We start from the raw sequence: 18,200 nt of genomic DNA on the forward strand, positions 1-18,200 counted from the left end.
GTCCATCCCAACCAGCACTTCTTCGCCTAACATCAGCGTCAGTCCCATGGCCCGACCAGCGCCCTACTCTGGTTCGGCGGAGGATTGCAACGGATTTCTCCTCCAGTGTAACCTCACTTTTGAAATGCAACCGCAATCATATCCCACTGACACTTCTAAAATTGCCTTTATTATCTCCCTGCTAACAGGACCTGCATTGCGATGGGCGGAAACAATCTGGACTCAGGCCAGCCCGTTATTCACAATCTGCTGAACTTCATAGTGCATTTTCGCGAGGTGTTTGGAAGGACAGACAGAGATACCGCCATGGGAGAGCAACTCTACCATTTGCAGCAGGGTACCATGTCAATTGCCGAATACTCGCTGAAGTTCAGAACTCTCGCAGCAGCAAGTGGATGGAAAAAGAGATCGCTGCTGACTACTTACAGAGAGGGGCTGGAGCCCCAGCTATGGTTACAGCTCGCTGCATATGATGATTCATTTGGATTGGAAAAATTCATTCAATTGTCCGTCCGTTGTTCAAACCGCATGCAGTCCTGTTTAGCAGCAACACCAGTCCCCGCCACAACCTCCTCCCAGAGCCCGGTTACCCTCCAGAACCAGCACCAGAACCCATGATTGTGGGGAAGCAACGATAATCTTCTGCTGAGCGGCAGAGAAGGCTGACCTGGGGTCTCTGTTTGTACTGTGGAGCTCAGGGGCATCTGATCTTGTCATGCCCCCTTCGCCCTCCACGTCCTGTGGTGAGTGTGATTCAGCCTGATATCGTGTAATGCTTACTGCCTCTGATGTCTCTATTTCAGTATCGGCCCTAATCGACTCCGGGTCAGTAGGAAACTTCATCTCCAGAAACCTCTGCCGCCAGCTCAAGTTACAAGCTACCGCCACTGCTTACCGAGCATTAAACAATATCATTATCAAATTCCGATATCCTCTTCCCCTCGTCCCTAATGCCCTGGAAAATCTCAGAGGGGCGACCGTTTTCACCAAGTTGGACCTCCGCAGTGCCTACAACCTCATCCGGATACGTGAGGGGGATGAATGGAAGACTGCCTTTGTGACCCCTACTGGCCACTACGAGTATCTGGTCATGCCCTATGGACTTGCTAACGCTGGCCCTAGAGGAGTGGAGGCATTGGCTGGAGGGGGCAGCCCATCCATTCACCGTACTGACCGACCATAAAAACCTCCAGTATCTTCGTGAAGCTAAACGTCTAAATCCCCGCCAAGCACGATGGGCATTATTCTTTACCAGGTTAAATTTTACCATTACATATCGCCCTGGTCCCCGAAACGTCTCGTATTCACAGTCATGTGGAAGGCCCTGAAGAACCGGAAGGTATCATTCCGCCTCAGATGATCGTCAGTCCCATTGAATGTAATTCCCCTTCAGTGGCCTTCAACACGGCTCCCAACAATCCGCCGGGCTGTCCTCCCGGATGCCAGTACGTACCACGGACACAGCGCACCCCACTGATTAACTCTGCTCACTCCTCCCGATGCACTGGCCATCCAGGGGCCAACAACACCCTCTCGCTGCTACGAGATTGCTTTCACCTGAGTACTGCGCACCTGCACCTGTCACTAATCAAGCACCTCATTAACCAGCCTGCATAAAAGCACACACCTCAGACACCCTCACTGTCCGGTCTCGTATACACGTAGAGGACTCAATGACTTTGCTACTACTTCCATTTGAATACTTCCTGCATTACGTTCCTCCTAGTGTCTCCTCGTCTCCTGTTCCTCCTAGTTCCCGGATCGCTGAGGTGTGTGCTCCTCCTGCCTGCATTCCAGCTCCTGTACAGCCAAAGACCCAGATTACCCCGCTCATCATATCCTTCGAACTATTCCCTCACCATCACATCCTCTGAACCCTACCCCAGTACTCTCTGTGACCCAATAAACCTATTTGATTTATACTAACCTGTTGCGTCAGACCTCTTCCGTTACAATACCAGGAAGTTTTTCAGTTGTATTTAATATGAATTGGTTTGCCAAAAAGAAAGTCAATAAACAGTGTTAGAGAATAATAATAATATTTTGGGGTCTGTAAGATTTCTTTTTGAAAGTAGTCTCAAGGCTGCATTCATTTGATTAAAAATACAGAAGAAAAAAAACAGCAATACTGTGAAATATTATAATTTAAAATAACTGTATTTTTATATATGTATTTATTCTATGTATTATAAGTTTAAGTTTTATTTTTGACATGGCAAAGCTGAATATTCAGCAGTCAGTGTCACGTGATTATTCAGAAATCATTCTAACATCAATGTTGAAAACAGTTGTGCTGATTAATATTTTTGGGTAAATTTATCATTATTTTCAGAATTCTTTGAGGAAAAAATATTCAAAAGAACAATTTATTTGAAAAAAACTTTTTTTGTAACTAAGTATTTAGTGCTGCATCAATTTAATGTGTTATTGCTAAACAAAAATATTAATTTATTTAAAAAAATCTTATTGACCCCAAACTTTTAAAAAGTAGTGTATAGTTTAATATATATTTAATATGAATAATATATATATATATATATATATACATATATATAAAATGTAAAACAATGTTGTGAATTTGTATCTTTAGTTGTCAAATAAACAATTAGTATGTAAACAGAATGTTGTCTCATGAACCTAATGTATAACTCACAATATTGGTTCCCAGTCAAGTCTCAGTCAAGGTTCATTGAGGGAGTCAGAACTGCGTAATGATTTTGAATGATTCAAAACGCCAAGATGTATTTATTTGTATTTTTTTATTTTAGTCACAGTCTGATGTCCTGCAAAAACCAGAGCTTTACATTCTAAGTTTGAATCTTACCAAGAGGAGTGCTTGCTAGTGGAGTAGGAAGTTGAGATTCGGGATTGGTACTCAAGGTTCTTTCTAAATCTCCTATAGTAAACACATAAACAACAGTGGCAGATACTGTAGTCATGTTGGTTAGTACCATGCCAAAACAATGAACAAGAAGTCCTGTTTATAATAAAGCAATTAAACAAAACAGAATAGGCATTAATTAATGCATACCTGTTAGACAGGTGGGCAGTGGCGACCCATCCTCACTCACCCATTCCCCACTCTGATGACAGGTGTAAGTGTCTGTAAATCCAGTCAGAGTCAAATCCACAGTGACATCTATTATTATAACTTGACTTTAATGCATCAATGACTGACAGTGAAATACTTACTGTTGACCTGGCGAGAGTCTCTGCAGCTATACTGGATTCTGGATCCAAACACAGTACTGTTTCCAGAGCTCTCAAAAACCACCACACCCAGAACTACATCTACTGGACCACAGTCAACCACTAAAAGAGATCATGAGAAAGATGTTGAGTTAGAGAGCTATCAGATTTACTTTTGGATTGTTTGGATGACAATTTTGGTTTGATTCATATTTTGATTTCGTTCTTTTCTTAGATGTTTTTTTTTCTTTTTAAAATTGAATAAAGAGATTCTTTAAAAATATTCAAAAGTATAAAAATTGTATTTTATATAAATGTAACAAAAAAGTACAGTTTTGACAGAATACAAGCATGACACTATTTGTTTAATGAATTAGATGGGAGGATTTATTTGAAGAGGATGAGATGAAAACTGTATGATTCACAGGAATTCTCAAATGTGATTGGTGGAATTTACAGTAGTACATGCCATGCATATTATGAAAGGATTGTTGATGGAAGGGATGAACCACTTGAACCATTTAAATAGTGAAGATCACAATCATACCAAACAGTAAGTGTCCACTCGATTTTGGTTTGATTCATATTTTGATTTCGTTCTTTTCTTAGATGTTTTTTTTTTCTTTTTAAAATTGAATAAAGAGATTCTTTAAAAATATTCAAAAGTATAAAAATTGTATTTTATATAAATGTAACAAAAAAGTACAGTTTTGACAGAATACAAGCATGACACTATTTGTTTAATGAATTAGATGGGAGGATTTATTTGAAGAGGATGAGATGAAAACTGTATGATTCACAGGAATTCTCAAATGTGATTGGTGGAATTTACAGTAGTACATGCCATGCATATTATGAAAGGATTGTTGATGGAAGGGATGAACCACTTGAACCATTTAAATAGTGAAGATCACAATCATACCAAACAGTAAGTGTCCACTCTTCAACATGTGTTGTCCGTTCCCAACAGGTGAGGCAGTTTTGTAGTCTGTCCTGTCTGAAAGTCTAAGTGCATTTATGTATATGTATTTCTGTCTCAAAATGAACCAAATAGTGACAAGACTGTGCACTACTGACTAAGGGATGTATAAATATATATTCAAAAAGTATCTGACAAAAGATCATGTTCACATCCATACATGTACATGCTCACTGGTTTGTTTTATCTCAGAGGCCCTATTTATGAAACAATATTAATAACCAGTAGATGGAGACATTCTATGATACATAAACTCAGTGTAGCCTTCACAACCACTTTCACTGGCAGAACAACAAAACTAGACTTGGGCATGGAGGATGTAAACTTAATATTGATCATGTTTAGCACAGACAGTTTGTATTAGCTGTAGTAACAAAATGCAATATGAAATATTTCATCAAAAACTGACAGATCATTACTTTCCAATTGCTTTTAATGCTTGTGCTTATAAATAAAAATGCATCTATACTCATAGACAGCTTAATTGAGTGAAAGAGGAGTGTTATTTATTTAACTCCTTATTCATCAGTTTATTCATTCTTTTTTTATTAAATGCCTTTTTTCGCAATATAACCAAACCTGGCTCAAACTACAATAAATTCTCAATAAGAACCGTTGTAATTTTAGGTTTGGTTCTATAAATTAAGGATAGGCCTGAATGAACCTAAACAAAATTTATATTTAGTCCAGGACTAGGCTTAATTTGAGAAGTAAACTGGGAAGCAAAGTTAGTACAAATACAGAGATTTAAGATTTCATCTTTGCCATGAGATACTGAGAATATGGGTGAAGAATAATACCTGAATGCTTTGGAGTATTAAAAAGAAACACAAAGCTGTGCTAGTTACAGTAAAATGACAAAACCATGAAGCCTGTGCATTAAGCACAATGCTAATCAATTTCAAGCATTAGCAGACTCGTGAATAAAAACAGCTTGGGCTCAGATAGATGTTTAAATGTTTTTGAAAGAAGTCTCTTATGCTCAATAAGGCTGCGTTTATTTAATTAATAATACAGTAAAAACAGAAATATTGTTAAAGTTGTTAAAGCATCATTACTCCAGTCTTCAGTGTCGCGTGATCCTTCAGATCAGTCATTCTAATATGCTGATTTGGAAACATTTCTTTTTATTATCAATGTTGAATACAGCTGCGCTGAATAATATGTCTGGAAACTGTGATATTTTTTTCAGGATTCTTTGATGAGTAGAAGGGTAAAAAACAGCATTTATTTGAAATGTTTTTTAACAATATAAATGTCTTTACTGTCACATTTGATCAATTTAATGGAAAAAAAATCTGACCACAAACATTTTATCGATAGCGTATATTTCAATCATCCACAATGTACTATTTGGGTTGTAGTTCGTAGTGAAAGGCTTTAGATTTTAACTCAGTATCTGATTGGTTAAAATGCTTGGTAGGGAGCGATGCCTCCTTTGAGATTCCTTCTCTGGCGACAGCAAGGAGAAGTAGAATAAGAAAAGAGAAAGAAAGGGCAAGTGAGAAAAAAGACAGGAGGAAAACAGAATTAGTGTCTCTGTTAAAAGACTTACTTTTACACAGCGGGACGTCACTGCTCCATTTCCCATCCCTCTGACACTCAATCTGATAGTGCTCAAATTCTTCATCACCCTGTAAGAGAGAATGTGAGTGTCAGTGTGTGATGTAAAACAGTACTGATTTGTTTCAGTTAGCTTGCATCAGTCACTGGCTTTATCAGCACAAGTGAATGGCAACCTTTCCCTGACCTGTCTCAGCGAGTATCCAGGGTCACAGGTCATTATAATGTGATCTTTGAAGACGTAATTAGACTGCAGAGGCTCCAGGTGTCCATTGAGGGGCGCCGCAAGAGGAGAGCATTCAGAACCTGAAGATAACAACATTTGCATCTCTGCCAATGCACCATATAGACAAAGTAATTAATATGATGTATTTAATTTTAGCAGTAATATGCATCGGTCAGTCTCTGACCAGTGGAGGTGTAAGTGAGTTTCCAGCCGAGATTCTCTCCAGAGTTGTCACTGTGAAACAGGATGTTGACTGTGTTACTTCCTGTCTGGATCTTCCCTGGTGACTGCTCACCACAAAATGGGCCAAACTCCTTGTCTCCTGCATTAATCTGAGGATAAAGCATCATTATCATCACTAAATCCATTGTTTAAATGAAATCTATCAATATTTATCATTAGTGATGGGAGAAACTACCCTTTTTGAAACTTTGAAAGAATTGAAGCAATTGCTGCGCAAAATCATTTACATGTTCAAAGCACTCAAACCAACTTCAAATGTTTTACTAAAACTCTGTTAAATGCAATTTAATCTAATCTAATACCATTAAATATGAAGCGTCTGTATAATATGCATTATTTTATTAATGTGTTTGTTTTATGGAAAGCTTGGTTAATCAGGCCAATAACAGACTAAACTGCAATTCTTCCTTTTTATAATACAATTGTCATTAAAAACCATATAGACAACAGTTCATGTGTTCACCATTGAAATTTCAAAACAGTTTTGACGTAATGAAGCCTCATTTACTGAAATCATGCCACTTTGGTGGTTTAATACACACTCTGAATCACTGGTTTGAAACACAAAGGTTTCAAAGCTTCATGAACAGTGTTTTGAAAGCACTTATTAACTATTTAACATAATATTTAATTATTATGATTAGTGATGTACTGAAATGATTTTTTTATGAAACACTGATAATATATATTTTTTTATTTAGCCAAAAACCGGCAACAAAAATGTATTTAATAATTTATTAATTGATCAAATTTATTTAATATTCAATAATCAAATAAAAACTGAGTTGTATACAGCTTTTTAATGATATATTATTAGTTATAAAAAAAAATGCTGTTATAAAAAACTAGTTTTCATGACAGATTTATTCAAACATACATTACATAATGAAGAAAACAGGTTAAGCTAAAATATGATGAATATGTAATATAGTGCATATTATATTTAGCAAAATGCTAACTAGCTAACTAGCAAGCTATGGACACTGAATGGCTTTCCTGAGGTAAAGGTAATGTTAAGTGACATATTATATTATGTTAATAATATAACAAAATATATTTAAATATATTAATTTATTTCAAGCAGTGATACTTCATTCTAATTAGTCAAATGCAATGTTCTGTCAATATTTCTGTATGATGATGATGATGATGATGATGGCTAAACTGTATATGTGTAAAATAATTCACAGATATGCAGTAGGATTCTCACTTTGATAAAGTCAAAGGGGCAGGTGACTTCAGGGTGGTCTTCGATGTCAAAGGTGTCATCAAACTCCAGAGTGATTTGAAAACCCTCCTCCAGCTCAATGCGGTACATGCAGTCAGAGCTTTTGGGGTACGGTTTAGGGAAATCAGCACTGGTGATCTCTCCAGAGCGCTCTGTGTACACGCTTTCATTACACTCCACTGCAATGATTGCAAACACACACATATATATAATTCACTATCATTCAGTTCAGCAACCAGAAGTGGCATGCACACACATGAAAAGCGATCATAAAATGACTGACAAATAATTCTTTCTACTCTTTAAATCCTCAGCTAAAAATTTCTCAAACGTAAGAATTACATGTTTGCATTGAAATGCATGAAAGCTGCTATACTTGCTTCTGTTCTAATTGGGTGTTTGAAGTTCACAAGTTTATCCACATCTCACTGACCACCACAATGTAAATATTTAGTCGTTGGTGCTTAGCTACAATCAGCTGAGGAGGGGGCAAAGGCTAAACATAAAACAGACACACTCCAACACACACATTAACTACTACTACAACACATTACAGCAACATAAATCAAGATAAAATTGCAAAATTGTATGTGAACCAGCATTATATAAATATGTGTATATTTGTAATTAGTTGACTTACACAATGTGGTCTCAAATCAACCAGCTGCAAGTTTTTTCCTAAAGTACTGCTCAAACATACATTACATAATGAAGAAAACAGGTTAAGCTAAAATATGATGAATATGTAATATAGTGCATATTATATTTAGCAAAATGCTCCTCTGTAGATTTTTTTTCTAGCTAACTAGCAAGCTATGGACACTGAATGGCTTTCCTGAGGTAAAGGTAATGTTAAGTGACATATTATATTATGTTAATAATATAACAAAATATATTTAAATATATTAATTTATTTCAAGCAGTGATACTTCATTCTAATTAGTCAAATGCAATGTTCTGTCAATATTTCTGTATGATGATGATGATGATGATGATGGCTAAACTGTATATGTGTAAAATAATTCACAGATATGCAGTAGGATTCTCACTTTGATAAAGTCAAAGGGGCAGGTGACTTCAGGGTGGTCTTCGATGTCAAAGGTGTCATCAAACTCCAGAGTGATTTGAAAACCCTCCTCCAGCTCAATGCGGTACATGCAGTCAGAGCTTTTGGGGTACGGTTTAGGGAAATCAGCACTGGTGATCTCTCCAGAGCGCTCTGTGTACACGCTTTCATTACACTCCACTGCAATGATTGCAAACACACACATATATATAATTCACTATCATTCAGTTCAGCAACCAGAAGTGGCATGCACACACATGAAAAGCGATCATAAAATGACTGACAAATAATTCTTTCTACTCTTTAAATCCTCAGCTAAAAATTTCTCAAACGTAAGAATTACATGTTTGCATTGAAATGCATGAAAGCTGCTATACTTGCTTCTGTTCTAATTGGGTGTTTGAAGTTCACAAGTTTATCCACATCTCACTGACCACCACAATGTAAATATTTAGTCGTTGGTGCTTAGCTACAATCAGCTGAGGAGGGGGCAAAGGCTAAACATAAAACAGACACACTCCAACACACACATTAACTACTACTACAACACATTACAGCAACATAAATCAAGATAAAATTGCAAAATTGTATGTGAACCAGCATTATATAAATATGTGTATATTTGTAATTAGTTGACTTACACAATGTGGTCTCAAATCAACCAGCTGCAAGTTTTTTCCTAAAGTACTGCTTTATAATTAGGAATTCCAGAAACTAATCCTGGATAATCCAACGGTACAAGATTTATTACAAATATCTATGCAATTTAGAGCAAATATTTGACAAGAGCCCACCTACACAGCTAGTTTTCATACTTGTATTCAAATAAAACTGTGTTTTATACTGATGTTAAATCTAAGTATAAAGCTAGTGTGCACTTATAAGTGTGTTAGGTGACAGAGTCGTGCACATTCTCTCACACACACACACACACACACACACACACATACAAATGGAATGATCTCTTTAGTTTTGACATGAACTTAACTGACTAATCAACATTTTCAGGAGTATTAGGAGATTTAAAGGATTTTCCTCATCAAGCCACATATAAATAATGTTTAAACTATGCCACCTTTTGGCACCAAGAAGAAAAAAAATGGGTCAAACTTCTGTTTTAGTGAAAATAGTCTGAGGGCACCATTGGCATTGCCCTATTCTGTTTGTTACGGAGCAACAAGTGGGTCACTAGGTTGATGTGAATTACAACATGTATTGAACATGCAAGTTAGTTAAGGAGGAACATCCAACTGTAATGAAACACAAAAGAGGTTTTTCTGATCAAATATAGAAAATGCAGCAACTTTGCTATTTTGAATTGTTACCTTTGCAAGTTCTGTTGTCAGAATGAAGCAGGAACCCGTAACGACAAGAACAGTAGAAGCCGCAAATGTAGTTATGACAGAAATGATCACAGGCAAGATCTTCATCATGTCGGTCTCTGCATTCATCTACATCTACAGAAAGAATGGTATAAAGAGAAATAGGATGTTGGAAAAGGAAATGTTTTTGTTACTTCAAACACTCACCAACCGCACTAAAGTGAGCCTCAAAGCCAGAGTAGCGTTCCTCATTGGAAAAGTCTGAATGGAAGGCCACACTGAGCACATTCCTAGGGGACATGATGACATCATCAGTGGGGACCTGTTCCGTGTCTGTATTCTCTTTTCCACAAAACACGGACAGCTCTTCGGAGTTTGAGTATACCTGTGTGAACGAACACAAGAGATTTCTATTTCAAATGAAAGCTGTTCTTTTGACCTTTCTATGCATCAAAAAATCCTGAAAGAAATGTATCACCGTTTCCACAAAAATATAAAGCAGCACAACTGTTTTCAACATTGATGATAATAAGAAATGTTTCTTGAGCAGCAAATCAGCATATTAGAATGATTTCTGAAGGATCATGTGTCACTGAAGACTGGATTAATGATGCTGAAAATTCAGCTTTGCATCACAGGAGAAAAATTACATTTGGAAATTTGAAATTGTAATAATATTTCACAATATTAATGTTTTTACTACAATGTTAATTAAATTAATCTAGCCTTGAGACTTCTTTCAAAACATCTTACCAACATCAACTTTCGAAAGATACTGTATATATACTCGTACACAAGAATATAGGTACAAACAAAGTCTTCAGTTTCTGTGCAACTGTGCAATTTAAATGAATAGATCACCCACAAATGAAAATTCTCACATCATTTAATCACCTTCATGCTGTTTCAAACTGGTATGACTTTGTGTCTTTCATTATACACAAAAGGTGTACTGTATATTTTGTATATTGTACAGAATGTTCATGCTGCTTTTTACACAACATTTCCCCTTTTCTACTGAAGAAAGTAAATCATACATGAGGGTGAGTAAATGACACAATCAGAGGACTGAAACTGTTCACATTTTCTAAATATACCTGCATGAACATATAAAAAGCCACACAATTTAAACACTCCCAGCTTCTTGCTTTGGACGTACCCACACAAATTACCCAAAAGAATGCTGCCAAACCCTCAATTTAAGAAATATCTGCACAAACACAAAAACAGGCATCCACATGAACACAATTACACTCAGCGGACAGGCAAACTGTCAATCAAACCAGAGTCTTTTACACAAACACTGCAGACCAAGACCACAGCCAAGTCTTCATTGTGCTTCTACAAACACACACATACACACAAACTGCCCTAAACATGTCGCTTATCTGACTCCCAGCTTGAGTGTTTACTTTACCCGTGTCAGTGAACGCAGGGTAACCTACGGTTACCAAAGATGTCCATAGGCAATTAATTCCTGAGCACAAAACACAGACAAACATCCTCACAAACACACACAAAGAATTTGAGAGATCCAGCAATTAAAATCAAATATGAGAGGGAGACAAGCTTATGCCAATGCAAGAATCCTAACTGCACAGCTATTTCACCAGACACGCCTCAAGAAAAATGGTTGCAAAAGCAGGTAGGTTAATAACACATAAAAAGTACAAAAGAGTTCAAGTTCAGGACAAGCTGCATTTCGTTGCAATGTCACACAGAATGCATGGAAACCCTATACATTAAATCCCTAAATGCATTTATACGGGTATGTGTGTAACGGTCATTTTGTGTGAGTTTTTCCTGTGCCCTTTTTTGTCTGCCACCCAGTTTTTGGTCCACTGCCGTGGCTTGTTACCATAGCAGGTTGCTGTGGCACCCACTGGGGGTATTTGAATATGAATATGCCCCCCTGTGGTGAGGGGGTAACACATTGGCTCCCGTGAAATAAATGCTGTTAACTCCATCCACCCAGGGTACCAGGGCATCTGCCACAGACCTGTCCGTCAAACCCATTTAAACAATGAGATCCTGAGACTGGAAATAAGATGCTTATAATAAAAGGTCTGTGAGTGCGTCTAGACAGATTGAGCTGCTCTTTATCTGTCGGAAATGAAGATCTTTTGAAATCAACACCAAGACGGGTCATTTAAACTTTTGAAACACTAACATATATGTAGCAAAGTACTATTATGTTTTTTACACATTCACCAAGGTTCTAGAATGGTTGGCATAATACAATTCACTTGGAGTACCATAAAAATATCATAATAATAATAATCATTCAGTACCGTGGTTTTACCATCTGATACCATCACAGTATCATGATAGACCTTAGTCGGGGTAGCGCCATATTTAATTTTTGACAGGAATGAAAACGAGGCAATGAGGAATGGAAGTAAAGTGCATTTAATGGATTGTACGGTTGTTTAGCAATATACCAACTGTTCAACTGACAAAATGTCTTTCTGAAAAAAAAAAAAAATGTTCAGTAGACAAAGACTCCATAAAGCAGTTTTGAAAGTTGTGATTCGTGAAAATTACATAATCAACAACCAATACAGTGTGTGCCATTGTACAGAGTGTAAGTCCATCCCTCACAGCCTCGCATTAAATTCAATATGGCGTCTAATTAAGGTCTATACCAGACAGCATTATACCACTTGCTTCTGCAAATCTAGTAATGTTCTTTTGTAACATTTATAAGTAGTACAAGTAGTACTACACAAGTAGTAGAGGTGCGTTTGTTAAAAAGGAGATTGAAAAATTTGTAAATATTGACTTACCTTCAAGTAGTCGTACTCACATAAGTATGATGGCTCAATGTCGAAATGCATAAAATAGAGTCGGATTTGATATCCATCTGGCACAGTTATATTCCACTGTAGATCTATCTCTTTCGGATAGGATTCAGGAAAGTTTGGAGACTTGATGGTCCCGTACATGTCCGTGAGGTGGATGACTTGAGTCCACAAGGGCCATACGCACTGGGCCAAGATCACAATGACACTGTGTCGAAAGGCATTTTATTTCAACCATACCATCAAATTTAACATGTTAAACATTAAGCATTAAGATTAAACAAAATGTGTCAATTCCATTAAGTGAGTTTAATTCAATGGAATTAATTCCTGTAAGAATCTGCAAATAGGGGTTTAGGTGGAGGGGGGATAATTAGTGTTCAACCAAACCTTAGTAACCAAAGATATGTTAGATTACAAGTTATTCAGACAGCGCTCGAACATAAATAGCATTCGCCTGAAGTGGTAACCATAGCAACAGTACTGTAAATTGCAAAAGCTTTCCTTAGATTCCTAACTGTACAAAACATAGGTTAATCTCATTATTTATCACTTGTTAATTTATCACATTTTATATACCAATTGTATTACAAGCGTTTTGATTGGTTGACGTTAAAACACGTTATGTGCAAGGATCGGCAAAAAAAAAAAAAAAAATCACAATTTGAGCGGGAAAGTTACTGACAGAGATCATTTTAAATGACGTCGACCCCCTGAAAGGAATCATTCCCATGCGGACTAAATACGTCATGGATAATAATTAATTCCGAGCTGTTTGTTTGTTGAAGATTATTAGAAGTGACTGGTTTTATTTTCGCGACGTATTTTATATACCCTACTGACGGAGAAACGTTTAAGAAGTGAAATAAAGTTCTCACCGTGTAAGCTCCATGACTTCATTTATTTCTGTGCATTCCCATCTGAACTCTAGTTTTCCTCCACAAGTCACATTGCATGTTTACAATGAGTTCTCCCCCAAGGACTCTTTCTGTGTCTCTCTCTGTGTGTGTGTGTGTGTGTGTGTGTGTCGGGACTCGGGGCGGGGTGGAAGTTTGTGTTTTCTCATGCAGCTAACTTGCACAAAAGAGACGCCACATTTCAATAGAAACAATAACAACAACACGTGGATGGTGTACAATGCAAGTAGCAATTTGCATAAAGAGAAAGACATCATGGCAGGATAAATTATATCTATGCAATTGAACAAATAAAAAACAGCCAAATATTTTACTTGCAAAGGTGAAATTACCGTCTGAGTTTGTGATGTTCACAAAATATGGATATTATGAACAGAAAGATTTCGTGTTAAATTCGGTCATAGCAACAACAGCAGCATGTAGATTAATTAAAATGTTGTATGTGAAGGATTTGGATGAAGTATATCTTCATTCATTTTCTATATGTATCATGCTTTGTGTCACTTTCTAACTAAGACCAGAGCTGGAGTATAGACTGGGCCTGTGGGGCCAGTATTGACAGGGGTCCTCCAAAGCCTCAAGCCATATGTGATGAGTGAGTGACCCATACTTGGAATTAGTGCTCTGCATTTAACCCATCCAAAGTGCACACACACAGCAGTGAACACACACACACCCGGAGCAGTGGGCATCCATTTATGCTGCGGCGCCCGGGGAGCAGTTGGGGGTTCGGTGCCTCGCTCAAGGGCGCCTCAGTCATGGTTCACTCCCATTCACTCCCCCCCACCTACAATCCCTGCCGGTACGAGACTCGAACCCGCAACCTTTGGGTTACGAGTCAATTACTTGATATAGAGAGAATAGACTCTCTAACCATTAGGCCACGACTTCCCCCTAAGTATATTTTGACATACTTAGATGATATTATAATCATATTTCATATGATTTCAAGATATTTATGCTTGTCAGCCAAGAATACAGTAGGAATAACATCACACATATATCAACTATTTACCACCTAACAGCTGTCTGTTAGCTCTCAAATCACATGAATAGACTTTAAGTAATTTTGTGTAAAGTGTTCAATGGCCACTAGCTAACTCCTGTCCTTGTTTGAGTCACCTCTGCGTATGTGTGTGTCTAATCCAGATTTCTAATGGGTTATTATCACTGTGGGTGATGGGAGCTGATTAATGTGTTTAAACCAGAAGTTCTTTAATTCCAGAAAGATCCATATCCTGCTGTTTTCTCTCTCGGTATGAGATATAGCGAGAGAGAGAGAGAGAGAGAGAGAGAGGTAATTGGACTGTTAGAACACTGTTATAGTCGACAGGTGGGTAATGAGCTGTGTGTTAGAAAAGCAATGAGAGTCTATGAGAGACACTGAAAACACAAAAGAGCAAAGGGTACAAAAAGCAAAATGATATTTGTAAATATGAACTTTGTAAAAGTAGATCACTTGGTTGTGTGTTGCCTAATCATTAATGGGTGAAGGTCCAGTCACAGGTCATGATAATTGAGTAAAATCCAGTATTACTGGCAAGGTACTTAATCCCAGGTGCTTTAGGAGGATAGAATAACTGCAGTCACTCTGGATAAAGAATATCTTCTAAATGGCAGCTGCCACTGTACATTGCCTTGGGTAATTGGAGTGGATGGGTGACAGCGTCAATAAGATTGAATGGAGTGCAATTAGCATTTTGACCTCTAGAGGGAAGTGTTGACCACCTCTGCAAGCTCATGCTCGCTTTTTGCCAGATGAGAAACTCCATTCCGCTCCTTACTATGCTGACTGCTTGACTCATGAATTTTAATTAGTTTAATTAGTTATCGCGACTGGACGCTTTAGGAAAGTTATACACTAAGAGTCTTACTCTAAACGTAAGAGATAGCATTTTAAAGCGATTTCTGCTAAACTATAGCAGGTTCTCCTAAAATCCTGCCATTGTACAGGTATACATGTAGCCCCGCCCCTAACTCACGTCACAGTCAGACATTTGTCATTAAGTCCTCTGATTGGCTAACTCGTGTGAAAGAGCCTGTGACAGAGGCAAGTGTGATTTCAGGACACTTTTTAGTTATATTTTATGTGTGGTATTCTTTACATTGTCCTTAATTTATAATGATTTTGCATTAGTAGTAATTGCCATGGTAATGTTTTCTAAGGGCAGAGTAGCATATTGGCAACAAGTTGAAGTGTGCCTGAGTTCCTATAGGTTATGCACACAATGCAGCAGGTAACCTGGGTATTGTTCATGTACTGTTTCATGAATAATCTTACTTATTTACATACTGCTGTTTATTAGTGGGGAGGCATATGCACATTCAGGCACTGGGATTGAATATTTAATATATAATAGCCTCAGATATTGAAAATATACACACTTAGAGCAATTAAGTTTTTTCTTAAATGTCCAACTCTGCACATATGCGCACCTCTCTTTCATTTTGTGTATAATATGTCTTTGCATTACTTTATCTCTTTCATGTCCAACCCGGGGCACTTTTAGAAAACTTTATTTCCAAACTCCATTGAAAGCTAATTACTCTTATTACAGTGCTAAAGTTTAATTGCATTTAATGAGCTGTGTGTGTGCAGGTCTAGAGATCGTTAATCTATTTTACCACACATTAAACTGACCCTGTTTCGCTCAGAAGCTTAATACTTTAATCAATAACTATCCAAGATAAATGACTACACAGCAGGCAAACACACACACGGTAAACAGTTCTGTTCAATATTCTTCTCATTTTGAGTCATGGCTGACTTTATGAAATGAATCACACATTAGTCACATATTTAGGCCTGTCAAACACTATCAGCCAGATGATCTTTCAGCACAATTTTGAGTATGTGTGTGTGTGTGTGTGTGTGTGTGTGTGTGTGTGTGTGTGTGTGTGTGTGTGTGTGTGTGTGTCAGTGGCTGTGGCTGTGGCTGTGAAAGTACAGGTAAAGTGTTTTCTCGTCAACAGTCACAAGAACCTTTTTTTGTGAAAGATTATGGTTTTGTTCTTGGCCATGATGAAAATGCTGGGTTTTTCAGTATCTGGTTTTAGACATTCATTACCGCAGCTTCGGAGAATAAAGATGATAAAATGGATGATTAGCATACGGTAGCCTACTTAAACACCCAAATACAAACATTCTGGAATCAAATATTGATAATGTATGAGACATGATATATAAATATGATATGAGTGGGCGATGTGATTTATTTGTAAGTGCATGTGTGCATGCTTGTTAGACTTTGTATATGTGCATATGCACGCATTATGTTTGTGTAGGTTTTGATTACACGTGTGTGTGTGTGTGTGTGTGTGTAGGCTTCACGGATAAAGAGGCGTTCTATCAGCAGACTCCTGCAGCAGTGGCAGCATTGTCTGCTTGAATGCTTGAATTAAAGGACTTTGTCTCCTTTGTGAGGGTAATGGCCTCCTTCACACAGACAGCACAACAATGGAGACTGAACAGAGGAACCTCATCCCTCACCCTTCATCCCCTCCCACCTTTTACCTCTTCCGTCATTTATCTTCCACACCTCTCCTTGTCTGCCTCTTTTTCACCCTTCAGGAGAACATGACATCATCCAACATTTGTTTACGTAAATGTCACTCTGTTTCTGTCTGTCATTTATTTGCTTAATTTACATTTAAATTATGGGTACAATTTTTATGGTATCCTAATTGGATTCAATATAATTGACCAAAAATTATGTAAAACAGCGAACCTTTAACATTAAAAAAATACATTATACAAATCTTATACATTAAAAAAACATGAGAATATATGATTTTTAAAGCTGAATTTAACAACTATTTTTAAACTTTTTTCAAAAGCTGTACTTTTTATAAACAGCATTAGAACTATTTTTTTTTTACTTTAAAAAAAAACATTTTAACATTGTGAACAGTAGAAGTGTGGAAAAGCACTTATTCTGTGTACTTTCCTCAAGCTCAAACAGTAGTGCTGACCACGCCAATACCATGGGCTTGATTCCAAGGGAAATTAACATACATGTACTGCATGAAGACCATCAATGTAGTGTAAACTTATTCAGAGAAAAACATAAATGCATTAATGTAAATAAAACACCCTTAGGATAATTGAGAAACTGACATATAATAAATGTTATTGTATTTTACATACATATATATTTGTTCTGCTGGCTTTAACCATGTAATATGCTGGTAGAATTGACCCACAAACATCATAATCATAATAGAAATTCCACAGCACACTAGAGTATTGAAAATTTGCATGCATGTTCTTGATCCTAAATACGAAAAAGTGACAAAATATGGCTTCTCATTTTACCATTATTTCCAAAAACCCAAAAAATCAATTCGGGTCAAATAGATCAGCAACATAATAGAAGGGTTAATCCCTTCTTTTTCATCTCACTCTCAATATATATATATATATATATATATATATATACGTATATATATGTTTTTTTTTAGTTAAATATATTTCCAAAATAGGCTTATTTGGGAAAAACGTGCAGTTTCCAGCTGAGATGAACACCATTTATCAACTAAAAGTTGGAAGTCAACAGATTCTGTTTTCCCTCTTCATCATTTGTGTGTGGTTGGCTTATAAAAGTCTCAGTGTGCCCCAGTGGAGATGTTCACCTCTATTACCCTTTTCAGTATCTTTGCTGGATCT

General features: G+C 37.0%; 2 protein-coding genes across 4 annotated transcripts in view; one reads left to right on the forward strand and one right to left on the reverse strand.

Annotated features, from left to right (window-relative positions):
• The window catches only part of LOC107582221 (mannan-binding lectin serine protease 1-like), a 16,114-nt gene extending 2,506 nt beyond the window's left edge, over nucleotides 1–13,608 (reverse strand). The window contains exons 1-11 of one of the 3 annotated variants that reach the window (XM_016267969.1): nucleotides 13,496–13,608; nucleotides 12,603–12,825; nucleotides 10,024–10,201; nucleotides 9,820–9,951; nucleotides 8,478–8,674; nucleotides 6,142–6,289; nucleotides 5,919–6,037; nucleotides 5,724–5,802; nucleotides 3,193–3,312; nucleotides 3,032–3,103; nucleotides 2,825–2,896 (exon numbers count right to left, since the gene is read on the reverse strand). In XM_016267969.1, the coding sequence (XP_016123455.1) occupies nucleotides 2,825–2,896; nucleotides 3,032–3,103; nucleotides 3,193–3,312; nucleotides 5,724–5,802; nucleotides 5,919–6,037; nucleotides 6,142–6,289; nucleotides 8,478–8,674; nucleotides 9,820–9,951; nucleotides 10,024–10,201; nucleotides 12,603–12,825; nucleotides 13,496–13,509 (1,354 nt within the window). In that variant the 5' untranslated portion in view covers nucleotides 13,510–13,608. Of the gene's footprint in view, nucleotides 1–2,824; nucleotides 2,897–3,031; nucleotides 3,104–3,192; nucleotides 3,313–5,723; nucleotides 5,803–5,918; nucleotides 6,062–6,141; nucleotides 6,290–8,477; nucleotides 8,675–9,819; nucleotides 9,952–10,023; nucleotides 10,202–12,602; nucleotides 12,826–13,495 lie in introns of those variants that run through there. The other 2 variants (XM_016267968.1, XM_016267970.1) reach the window with 2 other exon arrangements.
• The window catches only part of LOC107582223 (osteocrin-like), a 31,426-nt gene that overhangs the window by 13,017 nt on the left and 209 nt on the right, over nucleotides 1–18,200 (forward strand). The window lies entirely within an intron of this gene.

The sequence above is a fragment of the Sinocyclocheilus grahami genome, unplaced genomic scaffold (assembly GCF_001515645.1).
Source record: "Sinocyclocheilus grahami isolate Dianchi unplaced genomic scaffold, SAMN03320097.WGS_v1.1 scaffold42.1, whole genome shotgun sequence".
Lineage (NCBI taxonomy): Eukaryota > Metazoa > Chordata > Actinopteri > Cypriniformes > Cyprinidae > Sinocyclocheilus > Sinocyclocheilus grahami.